Source organism: Pogona vitticeps, chromosome 1 (genome assembly GCF_051106095.1).
Source record: "Pogona vitticeps strain Pit_001003342236 chromosome 1, PviZW2.1, whole genome shotgun sequence".
NCBI lineage: Eukaryota > Metazoa > Chordata > Lepidosauria > Squamata > Agamidae > Pogona > Pogona vitticeps.
In genome coordinates this window covers 180,149,432-180,176,019 of record NC_135783.1, presented here as the reverse complement: position 1 = coordinate 180,176,019, position 26,588 = coordinate 180,149,432, and the positions used below count along the sequence as shown (strand labels likewise).

Here is a 26,588-nt window from a genome sequence, read left to right as displayed (position 1 = left end):
AGTTTTTAAAAAATCTGCTTAGCCATGGCTTCAACAAGAATGTGTAGTTATCTATGGCTAGAATTTAGTTCTGTCATGTACTGAGATTTCCAGATTTCCTCTTTCTGTCACCCAGTTGGTGATTTTTTAAATTTCATGGATTCCATTAGAGTTATTTTCTTGTGCTGAAACACTCTGCATTAGAATTTACTATAATGTTATCTTCCCATACAAAACACACTCGTAACAAGAGCAACAACCCAACACCTTTCTGTTGGCAAAGGGAAGGAATCCACTTCTCAGTCAAATTAACTGAAGTGTAAACTCTGCCTTATTTATAGTCCCAGAGAGCAATAAAAATAAGCAGTCGGAGCCTGCTGAAGATTTTGCTCAAACTATTCAAGAGAAGGATTACTGAGTATATCCCGGAAGTCTCCTTAGCCTCAGTATGCTTAAACATACTTCTTCGCTCTATTTCCATCAAAAATGAGGTCAATTTTCATGCTTCGTATGTACAGCCACAAGAACAGTTAATCCTGCTGCCTGGTGCTTTCTCATCCACCTCATAAGATTGCAGCAGAACTATTAGGTGGATTTCCCACCCCCTCCTTTTTCAGAAGGATGAAGACTTATGCAATCACCAATCTAAGTGACTTACGATTAAGAGTACAATCTGTGAAACATTATTGTTGTTGCTCAGACCTCTGAAAAAAATTAAGGCTGCAGTCCTGTATACTAAGATGGCTAGTAAATAAGAAGACATGTATCACCTGAAAGAGGAGGACAGTGATTTGCATCAAATGCCATATACTTAGACATGGGGTATTCATATTCATATCCCATGGAATATGGATATGAATATTAGCACCACAGGTGCCCGGGGAAACGGGACCCTCACCCATGAACTGGCAGGTCCACTTATTGCTCGCTGTGCAGCATGTACAGCCGGTGTGCCCTGCCTCCCTGCACAACCAACCACTCAACAGCTGAGCGGGGAGACTTGCCATCCCTCCTCCTAGCCAGAGTGGTCAACTGTGTGGGGAAGAAAGGAAACGCCGGCTGGGCACAATGAGAACTACGCTGGCTGTGAATGCCATGTGGAGAACAGTAAGTGGACCTGCTAGTTTGAAGGGGAGGGTCCAGTTTCCCTTGGCAATGGTATCCAGGGATACACATATGAATATCCCATATCTAATACTAATATATGTGTACAGATCCAAAATTACAAAGTCTGTCTCAACTGAATAGGACCATATGACTGTGGGCTTGCTGAGTCTTTTGTCCTGGTGCGCTTCCCTGCAGGACAACTTGAAGATTCCTTAACTTCCTTCCTTATGCTTCCTCATCTCTGAATCAAACTTGGACTGGACAACCCTTCAAACTGAGGATACTTTTAGAAAGAGGATGGTGCTATGGCAAACCCTTACCCTATATATTTATGTGGAATCATGCCCCACTGAATTCAATGGTATCTACTCTGAGTAAAAGCTCTGTACCATGATCTTTAACTAGAAAGCAAATCACTCCTCTCACATGGGGGCAGACCAGCGGACAGATGTGGCCTTCTTGTTTCTGTGCCTCTCCCAATACCCGTGCTTTAAACATATTCTGACAGGGGGAGGTGGTCATTTTGTACTCCTGAAAACCTTCAGGGGCAGGGGGTTTGCCATAAAACTGGGCACAAAGACCCCATTCAGTCAACAAAAAGGAACTTGCAAGTGGAACATGCGACAACACAGAGTTTTAATTTTTTAAAAAAGAATTTTTGCTCATTATCACAACTGATGTAGTTCTAGCACGTCTCAGATTTGTGTAGAATTGGCCCCAGACCTGATATTGCTTACCACTGAACTAAAAGCTTCTCAAAACATAGGCTGTTCTTTGAGCCTTTCCTATATGCAGTGGTGCCTGTATATAGGAAATCGCTTAAAGATGAAGTTTTCGCAATCGCTTTTGCGATTGCAAAACGATGTTTTAATAGGCAAAAATCGCTTAGGTTCCCTGCTTCAAGAACCGATTTTTCGTTTAACGACAATCAAAACAGCTGATCGTCAGGCTTTCAAAATGGCTCCCCGCTGTGTTTTAGGATGGATTCCTTGCATTACAGACACCAGAAAATGGCCGCCCTATGGAGGATCTTCGCTGGACGCTGAGGAATTTCGCCCATTGGAATGCATTGAACCAGTTTTCAATGCATTTCAATGGGCTTTTTCGTTTCGCTTCACGACGATTTCGTTCTACAACGATTTTGCTGGAATGGATTATCCTCGTCAAGTGAGGCACCACTGTATATCAGAGCCCAGCCTAGTGACTCTTTTTCCAATTGAGCCTGAGTATCTACCCGGAACTCCAGATTAATCTAAAATTGTTTTGCATGAAGCAAAACACAATATGCATTTTCCCCCTGCTACATTCTCTTAAGCCCACAGGTTAAATCACTAACATAGGCACCATACAAACATTATCTGCCTTGAACTGAACCTACATTGTCCCCTTGGTACAGCTTTGTGAAAATATTTCCTGTTTTTAAAGTGGAAAGAGAGGAGAAAAATTCCAGGCCATGGACTTTCAGGACCCTGGTCTTCCCCAGAGAGTTCTCACTTGAAAAACAGAACATTATAAAAGACAGACCCTCCCAGTTCTGCTTGAGAAACTCCAGACAAAATGCTGAAGGGTCTGGAGCTACCCTCAGAGATACTAAAAGGACTCTGAAGCCACAGGTGTTGAGACCGCTACAATCACTGCTTGCACCACGAAATCCACATTTCAGCAAACCATCCGTTGTTTTCTTTCTGTGGCACAATTTCCTTAAGATTAGATGTTTGTTGTTTTATGTTAAAGAAGTGCGATATTAAAAGCAGTACTGCAGGGGCATACAAAACAATGGATAATATTATAATGTGACACTCCCATCCAGCCACCTACCATGTTTCCCTGAAAATGAGACAGGGTCTTATATTAATTTTTGCTCCAAAAATGCATTAGGGCTTATTTTTTTTAATGTACAACCATCTACATGTATTCAAATACAGTCATGCCATTTTCTGGCTGCTGCACAATGGCGGAGGGTGGGGTTTCACTTAACTGGGGCGTCTTTTGGGGGCAGGGCTTATATTATGAACATCCTGAAAAATCATGCTAGGGCTTATTTTCAGGGAAACAGGGTAACTATGAAGCCAGTCCAGATTTAACAATTTTTGCTTATTAAGCTATAGATTATTAAATGAGAAATGACCGCTGTGTCCACATCTTCCAACCTTTCATCTCTTTCAAGCCTATCAACAAAGGAAGAAAGATCAACCACACAGATAAAATTTAGTTCGTACCACCCCTTCCTAATGTTTTTCAGTCTCATCAGCTTTATGTGGGATCCTAAAAATTGCTTTGGCTACAAGATGATCAGGATACCCAGTATGATGCAGTTGACAGAGTGACAGATTAGGACTGGGGAGGCCTGGGTTCAAATTCCTACCCAGCCACAAAAACCCATTCCCAATATAGACCTGGTGAAACTACTCCTTAAATATCTCACCTTGAAAGCCCTATTAGGTAAAGGTTCCCCTTGACATTTAGTCTAGTCGTGTCCGACGCTAGGGGTGGTCCTCATCCCCGTCTCCAAGCCATAGAGCCAGCATTTGTTCGTAGTCAGATTCCGTGGTCACGTGGCCAGCACAACTAGACACGGAACTCCGTTACCTTCCCACTGTGGTGGTACCTATTTATCTACTCACATTTGCATGCTTTCGAGATGCTAGGTTGGCGGGAGCTGGGACAAGCGCCGGGAGCTCACTCCATTGCGCGGATTCAATCTTACGACTGCTGGTCTTCTGACCTTGCAGCACAGAGGCTTCTGCGGTTTAACCTGCAGTGCCACCACAGCCCTACTGGGGTCATTATAAGTCAGTTCTAACTTGATGGCATGTAACAACATAAGAACAACATAATCATCTGGAAGAGTTCCAGATTCAGGGCCATTCCTCTATGTCCAGCTATTGAAGGTTTAGTTTATTTTCTGAATCCTTCTCAAGGGCTTCCTTAAGACACAAGAAGGAAGATTCACTTTGGATTAAAAGCACCTCTTTCTTTGCTGGTGAAGGAGCCAACTCATTCCTCCTTGACAGCTGATGAATAAAACTACTGAGGCGTTAAATAATAGGATGTGCTTTCCCCTGACAATCTGAATGGCAGACCAACGGTTCTCTGAACTAACCAACTGATACCATCTTAAGACTTTGCCTTCCTTCGGCACAATGACATCTCTCTATTGTTATCTACAGCTTCCCTGGGCTCATGAGAGGAATAGCCTCAGAGCAATCAAGTAAAAGCAATCCCTTTAGTACTGGCTGAACCACAGCTGGAAAGTGAGGGTTTCAGCTCCCCCGCCCCCAAAAAATATAAGGTACTGCTGGATCTACAGAAAGTGGAGTGGCAGGAGCTGATACAACAGTGTTTCCCACTGTACTTGACACCAAGGCTAGGCAGATCCCACAAGCTAAATCAGACAGAACGGCAGAACTCACACCAAAGCATGCATTTTCATTCTGCTTTATTTTATATACTACCCTTTCTCTTTCGACCATACTTACACCCCTTAGGATGTCTGCCCTCAAGGTCTGCCCTTGAGGAAAATGAACTACATCAAAGTCTGTTTGTCCAGCAGGGCAAAAGATTCAATTTTCTCATTGCCATCTTTGTGACATCTACAAAAGCACAAGACTAGGAACAGGAAAGAGAATGTATGGCTCTAAGATCCATGTAGCCTATTGATGATGTGATGCTTGTTCACAAATATGGCCACTGAATTTCAAAATTTCTTTTAGAAATACATTTTTAAAAAACCCGTATGTGCCATTTTTTTTTTTTTTTTTAGTTAAATGCAATCCTTTCCCAACCGAGTTTACCTTCATTGGGTCTCCTCAGGAATTTGCTGGCCACCAAATCCATTCCCCCTTCAGCCTTTGCACAAATCTGTGGTGCTGCTTACTACAGTTCAAGCACTGTACTCTGCACAGGTATCACGGCCACATCTCAGAAAAGTTATTCTACATGCGGAGGTGAAAACAGTACAGAAAAGAGTAGCCAAACTGATCGCAAATCTGGAGCAGCTCCCTAAAAGCAAAGGGTCTTCTTGGGATTTTCTGCTAAGTAGGGAAGAACGGTGCGAATCGGCCTTTACCACAAGGTGACATATAGTGTAGATCCCACACTGCAGAGGAAGAAAGATTTTTTCCCCTTATTCTCCCAGTTATCCAATGAAAATGAATTATAGAAAATTCCAGACAAAGAAAATGATGTCGTCATAAACACTGTAGAGTTAAACTACAGAATGTGCTGTGTGATTATGATCACCAACTTGGAAAGGAATTAAGTAACTTCGTATATCCATGGCTCTACCAGCCTCCACAGCTTCTCAGCCTTTTGGCAAAGATCAAGTAGAGCATCTATTCACTTCCAGAAGAAGCAACATTATGCCTCTGTACACCAGCCGCTGGGGAACAATTGTTCTTTCTTGCTGATACAGTGGTGCCCCCGCATCACGACCATAATCCGTCCCGGGAAAATCGCAGTTTAGCGAAATCATTGTCATGCGAAAACCCTTTCCCCATTGGAATGAACTGAAACTTGGTTTAATGCATTCCAACGGGGAAAATACCTTGTCGTCCAGCGAAGATTGCCCTTAGGGAAGCCATTTTGCGAGCGCTGATCAGCTGTAAAAATGGCTGCCCTGCGAAGCATGGGTCCAGAAAACATGGGGCAGCCATTTTGCGGAGTCAGAAAAATCGTCGTCTTGCGAACAAACGGTTCGCAAAGCACGGACCTAATCGACATCCAGCAAAAATCCCCCATAGGAATTACTGTTTTGCGAATCGCTATAGTGATCGCAAAAAGTCATCGTTATGCAGATTCGTCGTTTAGTGGGGTCGTCATTTAGTGAGGTACCACTGTAATAAGATTTCAAATGGCTGTATGCTACATTGCAAGACCTTCTGTCAGAAAAGCAGCCTACAGGTACAAATATGAATGTAAGAAACAAAAATTGAAATAAAACAGATGTCCTTCATATCAGAGGGTTGCAGTTAACATTGCAAATATTACACATGCTGCAGCCTGCACTGCTCCCCACCAGCTGACGTGCTAACACAGATAGGAGTGGTGTACAACATTCTCACAGAGCTCAGGTTGTCCTGGTGGTCTAAAGCACCCTGTCACCATCCTGAACACAGATTTTCTCATCTGATTCCAAAGGTCAATCAGGGCTGGGCCTGCTTATATGGAAGATTACAAAGGAAGATTACCAATACATTACTGTATTAGGGTGGGGTGATAGTTCCAGGATAGGCCTAAGACCCCAGAGAGCCATTGCCAGTCAGAGCTGATGCTATTTGGTTATGGTTTCACTATGTATGTATGTATGTATGTATGTATGTATGTATGTATGTATGTATGTATGTATGTATGTATGTATGTATGTATGTATGTATGTATGTATGTATGTATGTATGATTCATTCATTCATTCATTCATTCATTCATTCATTCATTCATTCATTCATTCAAAATATTTTTACCCCAAGGTAAAGGCAGCTTACATCATTAAAAGACAGTATTTAAAGCTAACAATATTGAGCATACAAATACTAAAAAGGATCAAACAAACACTACACTAAAAACATTTTTTTAAAAGCAACGCCAAAACACATTCAAAGCAACAATCAAAAACCTCCACTCAGGCAGCCAGTCACTCAGGGAAAGCTTGCCTGAAGGGAAAGGTCTTTTCCTGAGACTGCTTCCTCTGTTCCTTTCCCTGGGGCACTTAATGCATGATGCCCCAGCTCAGCAATGTGTAAGGTTGCATGCATATGCATCCCAAATATATTGCTGAGATACTTTTGAAGATGGATATAGAACGGCAAGATATTTATTTCATTTTCCTTTTTTCCATTTCCATAATCTGCTTTTGTTACCCAAAGAATGGGAGTTACCTGGGAAAGTTCAGGTAACATACCTGATAGAGTGTCAGACTAAGATTCAGAAGAAATAGGTTTAAAACCGTGCTTAACCATGGAAGATAGAGGGTGCTGGCAATGATCAACCTTGAATATCTTACGGACTTTGAATACCCTATTAGGGTAACCGTAATTCAAAAGTGACAATAATGGCATAACTGTTTGAGTTCTTCTTGATGTAAACGTATGTTCTACCACATTTGAAACTGTAAAGGCTTATCTACAATAGGTCTGGGGGAAAAACTTGAGCTATTGTCTTGGCCAGCTTTTCCTCCTTCGTTATCAGGTTTTTCTCCTGTTTGCCTGTAGTGAATTTGTGTTGTTCCATCTGATCAACCAGCCTCCTAAATTTATTTTAGCTGAAACAAAACCTGGCTGTTTCCCAGGGCTTCCATCCTTTCTCTTGCGAGCTGGATTTACAGAGTAATCACAAGGGGTGTAATCACACAAATTCTGCATTTATCCAAGAGAGAGAGAGAGAGAGAGAGAGAGAGAGAGAGAGAGAGAGAGAGAACACTTTCTGAAATCACCAAGTTCCAATAGGGAGAGCACAAATGTGCTCTCTCTCTCTCTCTTTATTTATATGTGTGTGTGTGTGTGTGTGCGCACACACACACACACACACAGAGTATATATATATATGCAAAGTTGTTTTGCAGCACATCTGGTCTGAACTAACCTTGAACCAAGATACAGTAGAAATGCCATCACCCAGTTCTGAGTGTAAAAAAAAAGGTTGTGCACAAAAGTTCTTCAAAGCCCATGTGTATTTTTTTCTGGAACTATGGAAATGCTTTAAGTCTAAAAAGAACATCCCCTAATCGCTTTGAGCTTTTCTGGCTTCAGACTTGACATCTACATACAACAGTTATTTATTCCATGTAATACTTATCCTAGCTTTGCTCTTATTAGGGAGAATCCCTGATTAATGTAAATCCTGGAATTAAGACAGAGAAAACTACAGAAATGACTCCATAATCAGGTCCCCTGACACTACGATGTCACACATGTTACTTTTCACATGCACCAGACCTTGTCAAATCTTTATAGAGGCAGACAATATATAGAACTGGCTCCAAGACTTAGCCTCTTCGAGCCATGTGTGTATGTGTGTATTGGAGACTAGTGTGCATCTAGGATCCTCTCCCCCCCCCCCGCAAAGAAAAGCATTATTGGCAGCTGGCCCAGGAAACACAGAGACTATACCTTTGTCTCCTTCACGCTTTCTTCTTGGCGTTCCAGGATTTCCAGCTGTGGGACTTTGAGATTTTTATGGACTGACATGTTTGAGAAAAGAAAATTGACCAAAAAAAAGCTTTGAGGTGTGAATACTGGTGTATGTGAGCCTTTGTGGGGCTTGTCAGGATTGAATCCAAACTCATCTGCTTCTCCTCAGGCTAGATAAGACACCCTCAGAGGCACTGTGGAAAGGGTCTGTATTTGTTGTTACTACTCAGGGATTATGAGTTAACTCTACACTGCGAGTTGGAAGATTTCAAACGCTTTTTCTGTGAAAGAGCTGGACTGGATCTTTCCACCCAGTATCTTGTGTTTTACCAATCTAGCAGTATTTAGTTGGGGAAACCTGTATTCTCATCTTACGCAGATGGGCTGCTTGCTGGATAGGCTGGCATTTCGTATCCCAAACAAATGAAGCATTTTAAGTGAAAGTCATGATGGGATTGCTATTGATAACTTTAAATCCACTCTCCCTTTTCTTTTTATTTCCTCTCCTAGGCATGGTCCTGTAGAACCCATGGAGTATTTAACTGGGCTACATGTCACATACAAAGAGAGAGATCTTCCTTACTGTCAAGGAGGCCAGCCTCAAGCTCATCCTTCCAAAGGGAGTTACCTTCACCCTCAAGACAGCCGAAGAGCAACAGAGCTATGGTATCCTCAGTATTACCCACCACAACCAGTAACCCAGCACAAAGGGCCCCTCCGTCAAGATGTACCACCCTCACCCCCTCAAGGTCAAAGAGTTCTGTCATATAATGAAATGGGCAGAACAGGCCACCGTCAAACTGGTCCTGATCACTACCAATACAGACATCAAGATCCACGGCAGAAAGACTCAATGACTGCAGCTGTGTAGCCGAATGTTCAACTCTTTTATCAGTACAGTATCTTTTAAGACTGATGTGATCACACTGAGCTGGTCACACTGAGCTTATATACTCCAGGAGAGTCATCATGTTCACCATTCCTCACCCAAAACACCTTCCCTAAACATACTGCAAACTCATGCAAAGCGGTACACCATTTTTAGGTATCAATGTATCAGAGCATATTTTTAAAAATGTTGCTTGGATATAGAAGGACATGCTATATTAGATGAAGAGTAAGGAGAATTTCTAAGCACATTGCAAAGTGCCACTCGGGGCTACTTGCAAGGAACACAGGCACACACAAGATGCCCACAGTGTGGGGATCTATTTTGGAAGCAGTTCCAGAAAATTTGTTCCATCAAATTCACTGAGTGCATACTCAGCATTGAGTAAGCACTTCCTTGCTAAAAGCTTATTTGACGGGAGAATCTGGGATAATTTGCAATGTCCCCTGGCAAGTTTACAAGGAGCTACTTTGTGTTTGGGAAATGGTGGGCCCTCAACATGTTTTGTTGTTGTAATATTGGAAATATTGTACTATTCTCTCATTTTAATCTTCTCTCTCATTTTAATTACTCCTTGGAATGTTATCTTTTCTATCCTGATCTCCCTTTCGCCTGTGTTCTTCACAGAAATATCCTATGGTATTGTCTTACCTGGAAAGAGATACGATGTGGCTCAGCAGGAAGTATCTTGCCTTTTGAGTCCTGGCAATGAATTCTAGCCCATCCAGGATAAATTCTAGCCCATTCAGGATAAAATGTATGTATCCTGAAACACCTGATACTCGACTGCTATTGTTCTTAGAAATGGCTGCAACATATCACTTAATAATTATCCACTAGGGTGAGCTACCAATAACGCATGGAGGACCAAGGATACCCCTCAAAGGTTCCCTCTGTTTTGCTGCAGATGTTTTGCAAAGAATCTCCCGTTGAAGCTGGTCTACTGCTGCTCTCTCTGAAAGGATGACTCAATCCTAAAAGGGCTGGCTGAATGCTTAAGTGCCAAACAGGGTCTTCTAGCATGAAGACCAAGTTTTCCACTCACATGGTATCTTGGCACTGTTGCCATGTTCTGAAGTGTAGTTAGGGTTGGGCAAGAGGGAGGGAGCATCTCTTGCAGGTGTCTATGAAATATGAGAAGAATTTGTTGTGGATTTGTGCCCCTCAGTCTAAGGAGATTTCTGAAACTTACTCTAGTTAGGCATTTTGAACAGCTCCAGCCTGTCTTTTTAATTCTTCAGGCTCTATCTTCAGATGCATTTCAAGCCTAGTCTTTAGCCCTTTTCCTTTTGAGGGAAAGACCTTGGCCCTGGCCACAGAAATGGATTAGATGATTTGTTGGTTTTCTTTTGGTATGCAGCAAATTAACAGGTTTCATTACACAGGTCATCTCATAATTATTATATATCACACAGAGGGGTCATCTACTAGGCACAGTCATTTATCATTTACCCTTTCTGAAATGGCTTCATTATACCAGGTGGCCTCGAGAGACTTGGTGCATAGTGAATCTATCACACACGCAAATTTGCTTTGCTACCTTTCAAAGCATCAGCTCTTCTAACCCCATGAAAGATTCAATAGTTTTGTATGGCATCTACAGCCCCATCACTGTTGTCCCCAGCATTAATATGCAGATTAGTAATTGAATTTTAACAAAACCTGCAACAGTCCCCGATTCTGAACCCAAGGTTGTGTGCCAAATCCTTATATAGAATGTCACATGCATTTCTGAATAGCGCCCAGTTGAAAAACCTCCCTGATGAGTGATTTTGTGGTTAATTTTAAGAGAGAAAAATCTTCAAGAATGGACTTTTTCACACAATGTTATATGTGATTATTTGTTCCTAAAAATAATCTACCTTTGTGTGGTAGGATAGAGAGGTGGCCATGTAAGGGTCTAGATCTATTTTCTTAGCTGAATGTTACTAATTTCAGGCAGGTGTGAATGAGAAACCTGCAATGAAGTGTAAGTATTTGGTGTCCTTTTCCAAGAAAACACATTTAAATAACTGATCTTAAATATTGCTGTCTCTACTTTTATATGGATAACGGATCTCCCCCCCCCCCAAAAAAAAAGAAATCTTATATCTTTCAATATTAAATTTGTCTCAGGTACATGCAGGCAAACTACTGAAATAATTGCCTTAACCTTGCCTATGAAGCCTGGTGGACACTGAGGAGGTGAAGGCTCCTCCAAATGATAAGCACATGCATTTCCCCCTGGTGCTACTACAGCACATCTGTTTCTGACTCTGTAGCCTTCAGTTTTTGTAAGAGAAACCTTGTAAGCTGTAGGATTCTCCAATGAACAAAGATTTGAGAAGCACATAGCACAAGCAGAATTGCCTCTAGGAGTGAAAGGATGAAAGTATTGAAATGCATTTTGCTTTTGTATAAACAGAAACCCGTGATACAAAGAGATCCTTCAACAGGAGAAACTAATGTTGATGACAGTGGTTTTTTTCTAGCCTGATCACAATTAGGAGGAGCTTTGAGAGACAAACTTCTGCCTTATAAATCACTGCCTTCTAACACTCTCTTCTGCAGTTATTTCACTGTTTAACAAAGACAACTGACAGCATTTCAGGGGCAAGAAACACATCCATATTGGATAGAAAGCATCCACCTTAGGTTATTTATGGCCTTTTAAGTTTTTGCTCCATTGCTTCCATGTTAGCTGAAACACCCTGTAAAATTCTCATTGACTTCAGTGGCTTCATTTGGTAGGGCAAGCTGTTAATCTTCACCAATAACTTATTCAGCAGTAGTTCTGGTTTTGGAACAGTAGGAGACACCCCCTCCCCACTTCTAGAAAGAAAGAGAGAGATTGAGGAAGGAAGGAAGGAAGGAAGGAAGGAAGGAAGGAAGGAACTATATGGATGCTCCATGCTCCGTAGGCAATGAAGGGGCAAAAACCCTTGACTCTGCTGGGGGAGAAGGACCAAATGGAATTGCATGCCAGTCTGAAATGCCATGCTTCAGATGGGGTACTGTATGTGTGGGGAGGAAGCAGTTGGCTGCTGAGCTACGTTTGTGTCTGTGTGTGCACGTGCCTAGCTTGCGTCTCTCCAGCAATGGAAAAAAGGTTCTCAGCACCATATTGCAGGCGAATGTGTAGTGCACACATATTTCATAAGGTGCCATAGCTGATAGATGAAAATACATGACTAGCAAAAACAAAAAACAAAAATGAAGATGAGTTGGACTGCAAGTTGCTCTTTTCCGCTGTGTGCTCATATGTTTGGGAATATTAGGGATCAGAAACAGTCCTTTTATTTTCTGAAATGACTTGACTGAGCTTCTGTATGAATGTGCCAATCCAGCAGGAAACACCCCCAGTATGAAAACAGACCTTCCTGGAAGGTTTTGATCTACCCCTCTAGAAATACAGTTGCGTTTTCTCACCAAATTTAAAGATGTGAACCAATAGTTTGCCCTTGCCGAATATCTTCACAGGCTTGGTCCACTCTATGAGAAGATGGGATGTCTCTCCCAGGCTTTGGGCAACAGCTTCACTGCACTGAAGCAACCTTCTGACACTGGAGGAAGTGGGAAGTAGTATGGCTGACCAATAATACAGAAAGCCCAGGACCCTGCATTTTTACAGAAGATAAAACTAGTTGCAAATCAGGTGTATCTTTCTTACCAAGTGGCAGGGGGTATTTTGCCAGTCATCTATCCACCCACTGCCATAGACTAAGGAGATCGCTGCAGTGGCTAGGCAACTGAGATATGTGTGTGTTTGTGTGTGTGTGTTTTCCTCCCAAAACCTGTTGGTTTGAAATGTGACTCTCAATGTAAAGGGGACTGAAGGGTTTGTGTCTGATTCTGTGGGTGGGGATGGGAATTACAAGGACAGTACAAGGGAAGTGCTACCAACACTGATTTCAGATCACAGCTGTCAAGGGTCCAGATTTGGCTTTGTATGTATTTGTTCCCTGAATGCAGAGTTGGCTTAAGTACTGCAATTGGAACAGAGGCCTGGCTGAAAGCCCACAAAACTTACTGGAAACATCAGTGTACTTTGGATCAAACTCCTGTTGCAACTTTTTTTTTTAATGGACTCTACATGTTAACTATTGAGCAACTCAGGATTTCATACAGACACCAGCAGTTTCCCACATTCCCCTACGATTCAAAAGGGGTTTAACACCAATCACAGCAATTGAGAAGGCCATCTAAAGGCCAGGGAGGCAAACTGGGAAGTCAGCTTTTCAGTCTGCACTCTGCAGCGAGCGCTCCATATTCCAGCCAATATCCTTAACCAGAAACAGCCTTCACATGCCTGCCTGATTTCTGTCTAACATGAGAGTGCTACCTCCCTCACCCTTCTCCTTGTGCTCAGAAGGGAACTCCATCTCCCTTGTGGAAGTTACAGTGCTTCCCCACTCAGGCCTTTGGCTGCAACTCTTTTGCAAGAATATTCCAACCATATGTGCACTTACAGGAGGCCTGCTTGGTCCTCAATGCAAAACCCAGATTTTTTTTTTTGAATCCTCAATTCACAAGTCAGCCACTTCAGATTATCTCTGACGAATTCCCAGGACTTTGGAAGTTTGAACTGTAAGGGGAGTTACTCTGGTTTTGCACATTATTGCCCTTTCCTACACTTTCTTAAGGTGTTTTTTAAAATATATATATCTGTAACTGTGTGCACTGAATTGTTAAAAGGTTTGGAAAATTTATTTGGGAAGAAATTTGAAAGATCATTTTGTATTACAAGATCAAGTTTGACCTTTTATTTCAGTTTTGTTATATATCACCATATAAATGTTGAACAGTTTTATTTTGCATTAAAATAAAAGATTTAAAGAACAATTGCCAAGTGCCCCTTGTGATGATATTTTGCTCCTTTTAAGTTGTGTCCAGGCCTCACAGAGGCTTTGAGAGGAAACACAAGGGGTGGGGGTGGGGGGTGTCACAGGCATTTGGGCCAATGGTTGGCTTCTTTCTTGTTAATGGTTTTACATGGGGTACACTTTCAGGCTGCATGCACACAAGGGCAGACCTACAGGTTACTCGTAGGTTTCCAGAACTGCTCTTGTGATGCTCATGTTTAGTCCTCATCTGCCAAGGCACTAAATCTGACACAGGCATACATGGAGGTGAAAAGCATCTGAACTTCACATGTGCCCCAGTTGTCTCTATTGATTATGGACACACTCTTTTTTTGCTGAATGCCACTGATAAACCACCACCCATTTTGCCTTTGGAGGAGAGGTTTATAGATACCTTGGAGGGGAGGATTACTAGAAATGCCATTCTTTAAGCATTCAGCCTCATGGCGCAGTGGTTAAACCGCTGTACTGCAGCCAAAACTGTGCTCATGACCTGGGGTTCAATCCCAGGGAGCCAGCTCAAGGTTGACTCAGCCTTCTATCCTTCCGAGGTCAGTAAAATGAGTACCCAGCGTGCTGGGGGGGGGGGAATGTGTAGCCTGCATAAATAACTTGCAAACCGCCCAGAGAGTGCTTGAAGCACCATGGGGCGGTATATAAGCAGCACGCTTTGCTTTTGCTTTATCTAGAATACTAGAGAGAGGTCCTTGAGTGGTACTGACAGGGGCCTCATTTAAAGTTTATGCTTAGATGGCTGAAAATTACAATACAAAGGCTCCATGGAGGATAAGCTTCCAATGCCCCTCATAATAATGGCTATATACTACAACCAGGCTCAGGACAGTGCACCTGAAAAACCAGTCACTGAGGAAAACAGTGAGGAAAGGTCAGTTGCAATCATGCTTGTGGTCTTCCTACAGACCTTCAGGCTGCCAAATTTAGGAAACAAAGTTGGGCTAGATAGGCCTTGGGTCTGATCCATGAAATGTCTTCTTTATAATCATTCCATATGATGCAGCAAACAAAGCCCATTAACTTTTATGTACCACACTATAATATACAGTGGTGCCCCGCATAGCGAGGTTAATCCATTCCGGATTAACCTTCGCTATGCGGAATCGTCGCTAAACGGGTAGGGAAAATGTATTGAAATGCATTAAACTTAGTTTAATGCGTTCCAATATCTTTCTTACTTACCCGTTCAGCGAGGATTCCAATTGCCGGCAGCCATTTTCGCGCCCTCGCTAAGCGAGGGCACGGCGTGAAAACGGCTGCCGGCAGCCATTTCCGGGCTTCCGGCGGCCATTTTGGAGCCGCCGAACAGCTGTTCGGCGGCTCCAAAATGGCCGCCGCAATACCCGATCTTCGCAATGCGGGTTTTCCCCATTGCGAAGATCGGGTATGTTTCCGTATAGCGATCCCGAAAAAGGGATCGCTATACGGAAACATCGCTATACGGTGCACTCGTTAAGCGAGGCACCACTGTACTGTATAAAAAGTCCTGTTCCTACCACATGTCAGGATGCACAAATAAATACTTCCTCGACAGTCACACAAACATGCCTACCGCAGGAAAAAGACACATATTAACACAGTCATTTACATACCCTGTTTCCCCCAAAATAAGACCTAACCTGAAAATATGACCTAGTATGATTTTTCAGGATGTTCATAATATAAGCCCTACACCAAAAATAAGCCCGTTAAGTGAAACTCTGCCCTCCGCCATTGTGCAGCAACCAGATGACATGACTCTATTTGAATGAATGTAGATTGTTGTACATGAAAAAAACATCCCCTGAAAATAAGACCTAATGTGTTTTTTTAGAGAAAAATTAATATAAGACCCTGTCATTTTCGGGGAAACACAGTAGCTGCATACAGTCAATGAACCTCAGAAGACTTTCATAGATGCACCATCCCTATACAGAACATGTATACTCTATTCATGGCAAACACAAAAACACCTATGCTATGACCCCACCCACCACACCTCCCACTTCTTGGTGTCTCCCAAAATGCCTCTACTGACATCTCTCTTCTCCTGTGGAGAAAGAGAAGTTACATACCTGTAACTCTGGTTCTTCAAATGGTCATCTGTGAATTCACACTAATGGGTTAATCTACGCTCGAGCAGAGCAGCTTCGGAAAATTTCACAGCTTTAAGCACTTTGTGCCGGAACCTCTCACATGCTGGGTGACTAGCAAGCTGACTTACCAGATGATGGGTGTCACGATAAGACAGTAGCAAGGACTGCTCTCCCCATGGCAGCTTCCACCTTCACCCGAACATCTAGGCAGTAGCGGACTGCTAAGGTGAAAGGCGTGGACCATGTAGCAGCCTTGCAGATATCCATCAGGTCTACCCCTCTAAGGAAGGCTGTGGAGGAAGCGACTGCCCTAGTAGAGTGGGCTTGAATAGTAGCAGGCAGAGGCATACAAACTAGTTCATATGCCAACTTTATTGTAGTAACTATCCATTTGGAGAACGTCTGTGGTGACACAGGTGACCCTTTAGACTGTCCATGGAAAGAAACAAAGAGTCTTTGGGAGGACCCAAAGGATGCTGACTGGGAAAGATAGTAAGCAAGAGCCCTCTTGACGTCCAGGGAATGAAGGGACTTTTCCAAATTTGAAGTTGGATTTGGGAGGAAAGTAGGCAGGACAATGGGCTGATTGAAGTGGAAGGACGTAGACACCTTTGGTAAAAAAGACAGATCTGGGAAGAGGGTGACCTTATCAGGGTGGAATTGTAAGAACGGTGGGTCTACCCACAGAGCTGTCAGCTCACTAGCCCGTTGTGCAGAGATGACGGCAAGGAGGAAAGCTGTCTTCTTGGTAAGTAACTTCAAAGAAGTGGTAACCAGCGGTTCAAATGGTGGAGACATTAGTCTCTTCAATACAAGCTGGAGAGACCACTGGGGGGTGGTCTGTAGTCAGGACGCATATTCTTAAGGCCCTCCAAAAATTGTTTCAATGTCAGATGTTGAAACAATTTGGCAGCATCTGAAGATGTCGGCTGATTGGCCACAAATGCAGCCACATACACCTTAAGAGTCGAATGTGAAAGACCTCGTTGGAAGAGGAGGAGGAATTTCAACAACATATCAAATGAGGTAGGTACCACAGGGAGATTATTCTCAACAGCGAAGTTTGAAAATATTTTCCACTTACAGGCATAAATGGTAGCAGTGGATGGTCTCCAAGCACGGCATAGAACATCTGCTATTGAGGGACCAGTCTCCAGGCTGTGAGGTGTAATGCTTCCAGGTCTGGATGCAGTGTCCTGCCATCGTGGGGAGAGGAGATGAGGTAGCATCATCAGACGAAGATGGTAGACTGAGCCCTTATGCAATGGGGAGAACCACGTCTGGCAAGGCCACCAAGGAGCAACGAATATTACATCTGCTTGATCTTGCTGTACCTTTACCACAGTCTTCTGGATCAACGGAATGGGGGAAAACATGTAGAGCAATCCTTCAGTTCATGGCACCATAAATGTGTCTCCCAATGTGTGGACGCCAGCTCCTGCCCGGGAGCAGTACCGGTCACACTTTTTGTTGACAGCGGAAGCAAAGACATCCATACAAGGAGTGCCCCATTGGTGGCAAAGAGATTGGAATAACGAGTCATCCAACGACCATTTGTGGGTGCAATCCTGTAGTCTTCGTAGGCAATCCGCCAAAAAGTTGTCTGCAGAGGCAACATGAACAGCAATGGGGAAACTGTGGTGCTCGTAGCACCACTCCCAGATCTGGACAGTTACAGGAGGCTTTGCAAATGGGTGCCGCCCTGCTTGTTCAGGTAGAAAACCACTGTAGTTTTGTCAGTTGCAACTTGTACTACATGTCCCGAAAGAAGGCGCTTGAACACCCAAAAGGCTTTGTAAATAGCAAGGGGTTCTAGCAGATTCATGTGTAAGCAGCGTTCTTTTAGTATCCAATGTCTGTTTGTTCTTAAGTTGTGGACATGCGCTCTCCATCCTGTTGGACTGGCTTCTGTGGTAATCTGTATCGTTAGTGTTAGAGGTCCAAAGGGTTTTCCTATGAGAAGTTTGGGCTGGAAAGACCACCAGGTGAGCTGTTCTGCAAGTTCTACTGTAACCATCAGAAGCTTGGAAGGGGGGGTCCAAAAGAGGGTGAATAATGCCAGGTACCAGGCTTAGAGTGACTGCATCTTCAACCTGGCATGTTGGATTACTGCAGTGGAAACCATCAAACCCAAAAATTTATTTATTTATTTATTTATTCAATTTATATCCCGCCTATCTAGTCGGTTAAGACCACTCTAGGCGGCTAGACCACTCTAGCCTGAAGAGCTCGGACTTTGGCGCTCGCAGTAAAGTGCTGAAGCATAGCCTGATGTAGCAGGAAGCCATTCTCCATCCCCTTTGGAAGACTACACTGCTTACTCCTAGCTTATTAAGTGGATTACGGAAGTTCTGGACCTTGCTGTTCTTCAACCTCCAGCTGAGAAATTGGACACAGTCTTTGAAGATATAACGAAAGGTCAAGTACCCCCACTTCGATTGGCATACATATAATCTCTGCTGAATCTTCAAAAAGAGCCATGGGATAAGCCTTCAACCTCTCACCAGATAACCAGGAGAGTTGAGAATCTCTATAAAACACATGGAAAGGAGACTGAGTTCCTATCGAAACATCAATTGCCAAACTCGATGGTGGTCGATGCCGCGCAATCTCAAGCCCGAAGTACAGTGGACCCTTGACTTACAGATGGCTTGACTTACAGACTTTTTGAGTTACAGACTTCTCTGGCTGCAAAATTTAGGTTTGACTTGCAGACTGAGATTTGACTTACAGACCAGAAAAAACCAAAATCGAACAAAAACGGCCTGTTACGGGATTAATCGGTTTTCAATGCACTGTAGGTCAATGGAGACTTGACTTACAGACTTTTTGACTTGAGAACCGCCTTCCAATACGGATTAAGTTCTCAAGTCAAGACCCCACTGTAGGTGTAGGAAGATTTATAGGAGAGTCTTCCCTGATTTCACCCTTGTCCCCACTCAAATCAGTCTCGAACCTGATGTCATTTTTTGGAGATCAAGTATACGACTCTTGGCCTGAGGTGCATTGAACTCTGAAGCTGGACAAGTTATCAATGAGATCATCTTCCTGAGTCTGCGAAGTATAAGCCGGAGAGGGAGGCGGGAGAGCCACAGATTCCAGATGGTGTCGAGATCTGGATGTCAGACCCGATGGAAGGGTCTTGGTACAAGAAGTGGACGATAGTTCTTGCGGATGAGGTCAGCTCGTTCGGTCTCGTGAAGGAGGATGAGCAGGGCGATCATCAGGGCGACGGAAAAACTCCTCTGAACAAGGCTGGTATCAAGGCGAAGGAAAAGCCTCATAGTATGGTGGCCAATGTCGAGCCCTGAAATACAAGGCGGGGTCGTACGACATTGGGATTCCAGGGCTTTCAAAAGGCTCTTGGTTGATAATAGCCTCATGGGTCGTTCCAGGGAGGTTATCTGCAGTCACCATAGGCAGAGAGATCTCCCATCGGCGGCCGATGCCGAGCATAATCAGGCTTGGGATTGAGATGCCGCGTCTTCTGCCTTTTCTTGCAGAGTGCATCCATGACCGAGCCCAGTGGGGAACCAGGGCTGGTCCGAGTCTCAAGTTGGATCTCGACCAAGCTATGGAGAGACTCAGGGGAGAGACTCATGCAGGGGGATGCAACCAACTCTGGCCTCGAGGGAGGAATTTCCTCATCTCCTGACAGTATAGTCACAGATACCATTTCATGCCGGGTATGAGACATTGAAGTCGACAGTGAAGGTCGATTAAAAGGCTCAACCAACTTAGAAGATTTCTTCTTTTTCTTTGGTGTTGAGCCTGAAGGAGGCTTTGACATTGAGGCCGAAGCAGTCGACCTCGAGCCCAAGGATGTGGATTTTGCCATTTTACGAGCCTCAGAAGGGGAACAAATTGCAGCCAGAGAGACTCCAGAAAGAGGAGTACATGGTTGTTCCATGGCAGAAGACCGAGCAGGGCAAAGAGATTTTTCCCACAAATGGAAGCGTAATCTCTGAAGTCTCTGCGTCAACGCTGGCTTAGTAAAAGCTTTACAAAAAGAGCAAGAAGTGGGCTGGTGTTCTTCGCCAAGGCAAAAAAGGCAGAGCAAGAGCCCGTTGGAAAGAGGCACTTTGCTGTTGCAGGAAGGACAACGCTCGAAAGGCCCCGACGCAGCTGTAAACCTGAGGCTACAAATATCAGTTTTCAAAACAGATTCACAGTTAATGAAGAGTAGTCAACAAGCCAAGGTCCAAAAACAGGGAGGTCCAGATTGATTTAAAGGATAAGGAAGGAAAACACACTAAGCTCCAATTCACGTTGCTGCTGTAGCAGCGGCAGAAAACAGAACTGAGGCACTCGGTGCCAGGGACGGGGTTATAGCTGGCGTGTGGGAGGTCCCAGCACCATGGGCTTAAGCTCTAGAAGATTCCGAAACTGCTCTGCTCAGGCACAGATTAACCCATTAGTGTGCATTCACAGAGACCACGAAGAAGAACACTGGCTTCTGCTACGGTCTCATACTCTTATTATGGTCGACGCTACAGAGCAGCAGACAGGCATTGAGGAAGGCAGCATTGGCTATGAGCTTCTCTATGGACTTACTTGTGAAGAGAATTCTAGGTCCTGCAAAGGTACTGGAGATCTAACTATGGAAGGCAAGGTGAGCATTCTTTTCTTATTGGCTTTTGGACAACTATTTATTTATTTAACCCTGCTATGTCTTGGGGCAGGGAGAGAATTGCTTTATATTTTCTAATGCTTTATTTTTAAATTTTGTATACTTTATCTGCAAAATACCTAGAATCTTGTTGTGTGTTTTTTTTTCTTTGTTTTTACAATGAATAACCACCACAGTGTCATGTTTTGCCTTCCTCCCTCTGCTTTCTGCCCTCCGAGTTGCTGGTGAAATATTCTGAATGCGTACAGCTGCCATGCATACTCATGTAAAAGCATATACAGTGGCGCCTCGCTTAACGAGTGCCTCGTTTAGCGATGAATTCGCATAACGATGTGTTTGTTTAGAAAATAATATGCACCGTATAACGATGTTTCCTATGGGCAATTTTCGCTTAGCGAAGTTTGGGACCATGCTTTGCATACCGAATGCGATTTTAGGTCCCCTGCTTCACTTAACGATGTTTCTTTTTTCAATTTAAAAAGTGTCTTAGAAGGGTCAAAAACGGTTCTAAATGCCTGGATTCGTTAGAGGACCCCCTAAGTCGTGTGCAAACCTGATTTGGCTTTGATCTGACTTTTGTTAATTTATGGTGAATTTTTTTTTCGGCCCATAGGAACCAATGGAGCTGTCAAAATCCATTGGTTCCTATGGGCCGAAAAAAAACTCACCATAAATTAACGAAAAGTCAGATCAAAGCCAAATCAGGTTTGCACATGACTTAAGGGGTCCTCTAACGAATCCAAGCATTTAGAACAGTTGCTGAGTCTTCGTTAATTTTTTGTGAATTTTTTCTTCCCCCATAGGAACCAATGGAGCTGTCAGATTTTGACAGCTGTCAAAAGTAGGGGGGAAAATTCACCATAAATTAACGAAAAGTCAGATCAAAGCCAAATTAACTTTTGCATCCGTTTTAGAGGGTGCAGAAGCTAATCCAAGCATTTAAAACCATTTTTGACCCTTTTATGACACACTTAAATTTGCAAAAATTGACTTCACAAAGCCATTGAAATGCATTGAGTCAGCTTCAATACATTCCAATGGAGGAAACATTGTATCGTTTAACGATGTTTCCTATGGATTTTTTCGCTTAAGGATGGCAATCCGTGCCTATTGGAACGGATTAACCGGTTTCCAATGCATTCCTATGGGAAATGGTGTTTCACATAACGATGTTTCACATAACGTTTTTTTTTTTTTTGGAACCAATTCAAATCGTTATGCGAGGCACCACTGTACTGTACATACCAACTAAGTGAGCAGTGAAAGGCATGGCACAAAAATGAGGAAGAGGAGGAGGATGCAAGTTCAGATACTGAATAAATAAGTTAATTACCGTGAGAGGAGACTGAGCGAGGCAGGGACATCTCAGCACATACATCCACGTAAACTGTGATGACCCCTGGCAGCTAGACTGATGCCAGCCAAATGTCTAAAGGTCCACATCCTTCCAGGGTCAGATTCAGCTCTATTGTTTGAAATGTTAATGGCCTGGCAAAAATAAAAGAAACAAATGTGAGTTATTTTTAACAAGAAGGGGGGGGGACCCAGAATCATATGTAGCAGCCCTTAAGGAGATTATTCCACTTATGAATTCTACTATGAATAAAGTGTTCTTTCCTTTACGAGACTGAATGATGACACTGAAAGATGATGACATTTCAATACCAGTATATGAGAAGGTCTTCAAATCTATCAAGGTTGTGACTGGATTCTTAAAAACATGTGCAGTGCTCAGGAAAATCCAGGACATATATATCGAATTTGACATTTATACCCAAAGTGCAGGCAATATTAAGTTGGATTTAGCACATATTAAATGATAATCTCTGTAGACAGCAATTTTGAAGGGGATTTCTGTCAAGCATGTTGCACTTTTGGCTAAACTACATAGGTGACAGAGCTAATGCTTTAATTCCCCATTCTTACTAATGATACGAACAGATGAATCAAGAAAACTGGGAAAAGAAGAATCCTTTTAAGCACAAAGAGAATCTGGTTGCTATGCCTTTTTTAAAAAAAGCAAGTCCTGCATCTTCTGTTCCCCCTTTCAGCTTCCCCAAGCATTTTCTAAACACAAGAGGCTCAAATTTTAAAATTAGAAATTCACAAACAGTTTCCTGTTCTCCTCACACCTCTCCACTCCTGCAAAGGCCTCCATAAAAAGGTTGTCAACCTCCTGAAAATCACAGGAATGGGGGCAGATGCTGCTGAGGGGAGGGGGGAGTACTCCAAAACTGAACCGCAAGTTAACGTATTTCTGAATGAACAAACTGTGGAAGCAATCCGGTGCTCCTGTGTGACTACAGCAATACTAGTACCACTGTTACAGATTACTGTAATTTTTGCTACAACCCTGTAGGGGAAACGCAATATGGGAAGCCATACATCCTTGACGTACATCAGGCCAACTCCATTATTAGCATTTTAGAACAGAAACTTAACTTTTTAAAAACCACTTTGACGTTTCTGATGGCAGTCTCTTCTGCTTTTATTGATACTGTGTTTTGCTTAAAGCATATAATTTTATCTGACAGCAGATTGCCTTGAGAGTGTGCATGTTTGTTTTTTAACAGAGAAACAAGGATATGTTTTATAAATACAGTATCTCTGATGATGCAATACGTTTAGTTATTCCAGACGTAATAAAAGTTTTTCTGGGCTGTCCCATTTCAGAATGCAGGCAAGAGCTCGCATGGTTGAATGTATAAAATACTCCTTATCACAGAAAATCAACGTGTCAGAGATAAGCAGTTGTACAGTCTTCATGGCGTGACTTTGGTTTCTTTTGAGCAAAAGACTATTCAGATTAAACCTCAAGTCTGAAATGCTATAGCCCAGCAGCAGAATTTGCCTTCACAATAAGAAATAGGCAATAAATCTCCTCTTTTACATGGATCTGCTATCATTCTAGTGTAAGGAAAACAGAAGGTGGGTTAATACAGTCACACCTCAGAATGCACAGGGATATTAATATTAATCAGGAGGCAGGGAGATATTAAAAGGATATTAATCAGGAGGCAGGGAGAAGAGAGATGGAGACTAAGGATGTGTCATTCATTTTCTCTGGACTACAAATCCCATCATTCTGGGAGTCCCAACTAACAGGCCGACTCACCTGAGAGAAAAGCCTAAGCACAGGCCAACTTCTACCAGGTTCTTATTCAAAATGGAAGCTGCCCCGCTGCTTGCTGGGAGCTTTAAAAAAAACAACAGAAAATGAGGTGGAGATAGGCCACAAAGCTTTCTAGTTTAGGCCTTTCTCCCAGGTGAGCCACATGTAGGCGTCTGCAGGTGTCTGTCTGCCAGGTGGTTCTCCCAGAATGGAAAAATTCTTGGATTTGTACTTCTACTCCACCCCCCAACCCCCCCAAAAAAGCAAGAGGCACCTCCCCAATGGAGTGCTAAGCCCAAATGACTTGCAGAGGAAAAGGTTTTTTGTTTCGTCTTGTATCCCCATATCACTTCCACATAAGATCCATGCCCTAAGATTAAATTATAACCAGATGCAATTAACAGGAAACTGAGCAGAAGAACCTTCTGAAGATCAAACTAGCAGCTGAAGTGTCCAGCCTTGCCATGAGAATAAAATAGGTGCACAGGGGCCGGTGTGCAATGCCAACCATCTTACAGAAGGCCCTGACCGTCCTATAGGGCAGTGGTCCCCAACCTTGGGCCTCCAGATGTTCTTGGACTTCAACCCCCAGAAATCCTGGCCAGCAGAGGTGGTGGTGAAGGCTTCTGGGAGTTGTAGTCCATGAACATCTGGAGCCCCAAGGTTGGGGACCACTGCTATAGGGGTTCTGCAGATTATCCTCTTCCTCACATACGGAAGATATTAACAGATATGGGTCAGTACCCCTACCATGAGACTTTGGGATGTAGGGCAAGATATTTTGAAAGCTATCGTTTATAATTGGAAACATATTTTATTTATTAAAATATGTTTCCAATTATAAACGATAGCTTTCAAAATCATCAATAAGAAAGATAAGAGTCCTGAAAGAACAGCAGGCTCCACAAAAACAACAAAAAACACCTCAATTTCCATAGCAGGATTAGGGGAACACTCATACCCTCAAATCTGTGTTTAGTTTTTCAAGCAACAGTATCCTGTGTACATGTATGGTGCTCCCCCCAAAAAATGTACATTTGAGAATGCTCCATCATGTCTGTCACAATGACTAGATTCATACCAAATATAACTGGTATATGGAGCACAAAATTAATGATTTTAGGATAAGAGAAGAAGTACCTTACTGCATTAAATGTGTTTCAGTGTTACTCATGTTTTCTGGTATTGTATTCATTGATTCTTTTAGTATTGTATGCTCATTGTTACTAACTCAAATACGTATTTTAAATTTTTCCAAGCCACCTTGGGACCTTTTTAAGGAGAAAGACGAGTTAAAAACATTTTAGACAGACAGACTGACAGATAAGACACATAGATGTAAGAACTGGTTCACTTCACTCTTGTGAAATGGCACCCAACTATATGCCGTGTTTCCCTGAAAATAACACAGGGCATTATATGAATTTTTGCTCCAAAAAACACATTAGGGCTTATTTCCAGGGGATGTTTTTATTTTTTTTTCATATGCAACCATCTACATTTATTCAAATAAAGTCATGTCGTCTTCTAGTTGCTGCACCATGGCGGAGGGCGCGGTTTCACTTCACTGGGGCTTATTTTTGGGATAGGGCTTATATTATGAGCATCCTGAAAAATCACACCAGGGCTTATTTTCAGGTTAGGTCTTATTTTCAGGGAAACAGGTTAATTATTTTGCCCCCAAATACCTAGGTGTTGCTTAGAATCGTATGCTGACCTATAAGAAACACTGCCAAAATACAAATCAAAAGGTGTCAGCAAGGAACAATATTCTTCAAAAGCAATCAGGAACCAGTTGTGGCACACGACCACAGACACTAAGAACTACAGCCTTGGCCCTACGCTACTCTACAGCTAATATGCCAGCCCAGTGTAAGACAGCTCAGCCCATGCAAAACAGGTAGTCCTAACTTTCAGTGAAAGCTGTAAAATCATTACTGGACGCCTGAAGCCAATTTCTATGGATAAAATCAACTACTTAGCAGGAACTGCACCCAGTGGCATACAGGGAAAGGTAGCAGCTAATCATGCTCAACTCAAAAGCATTTGCACCAAATGCACATCCACTCTTCAGCTACCTTCCTGCCTATCCCAGATTAAAATCAACTGAAAGTTTTGTTTCCAGAATATCTGTGAATCAGGAAGAGAATTCCAGGACTAACATGTGGAAAAGAGAGAACTGCCCACCTCTTAAAATGGAGGGAATTCTGGAAAGTCTAGCCCCCGGTCACACAGAGAACTGAGTTACTTGGAAGTCTTTTAAGAGGAGACAGAATGGGGTTGGCAAAACCAAAGTGAACCTAACAAAATTGGGGGGGGGGGGGGGTTGAGTGTTGCAGAGACACAATTCTTTACAAGTGCAGAGAAAAGTAAGCACCTCCACACCTGTGTCAGCATATTCTATGCCCCTCAACATGTGCCATGGAGGTGTTATCTGCTGAAAATGCTCCTGGTGTTGTCCTTTTTTGGACAAACAATTACTGGATGCATTTCTTGATTGTACTGTGATGCTTCTTATCCTGATATACCATTCTGTTTTAAGAAGCTGTTTAATATGGAAAACCCAAACACTCACTTTTTAGTTGGAGATTTCAACAGCCATAGCAACATTTGGGGCTATGAACATAATGATGAAAATGGCAAAGCCCTTATAAAATGGGCAGAATCCTATTCAATATAACTTATACATGATCCTAAGTTACCCAGTTCATTTCACAGTGGCAGGTAGGATACAATCCTGATCTAATTTTCGTTAGTGAGCCTATAACTCAACAGTGCATTAAACATGTAGGTGATCTAAACCAAAACACTCAA

At 42.8% G+C, this 26,588-nt stretch overlaps 1 protein-coding gene and 1 long non-coding RNA gene across 4 annotated transcripts in view; one reads left to right on the top strand and one right to left on the bottom strand.

Annotated features, from left to right (window-relative positions):
- PARD3B (par-3 family cell polarity regulator beta) overlaps nucleotides 1-13,922 on the top strand; it is a 621,722-nt gene extending 607,800 nt beyond the window's left edge. For both annotated transcript variants that reach the window (XM_072978456.2, XM_072978451.2), the window contains one exon: nucleotides 8,723-13,922. In XM_072978456.2, the coding sequence (XP_072834557.2) occupies nucleotides 8,723-9,083 (361 nt within the window). In that variant the 3' untranslated portion in view covers nucleotides 9,084-13,922. The remainder of the gene's footprint in view (nucleotides 1-8,722) is intronic.
- Nucleotides 1-22,134, bottom strand: part of LOC110072413 (uncharacterized) — a 41,678-nt gene extending 19,544 nt beyond the window's left edge. For both annotated transcript variants that reach the window (XR_012080700.2, XR_012080701.2), the window contains exon 1: nucleotides 21,996-22,134. This is a non-coding gene — a long non-coding RNA (uncharacterized LOC110072413). The remainder of the gene's footprint in view (nucleotides 1-21,995) is intronic.
- Nucleotides 22,135-26,588: the final 4,454 nt, after the last annotated feature.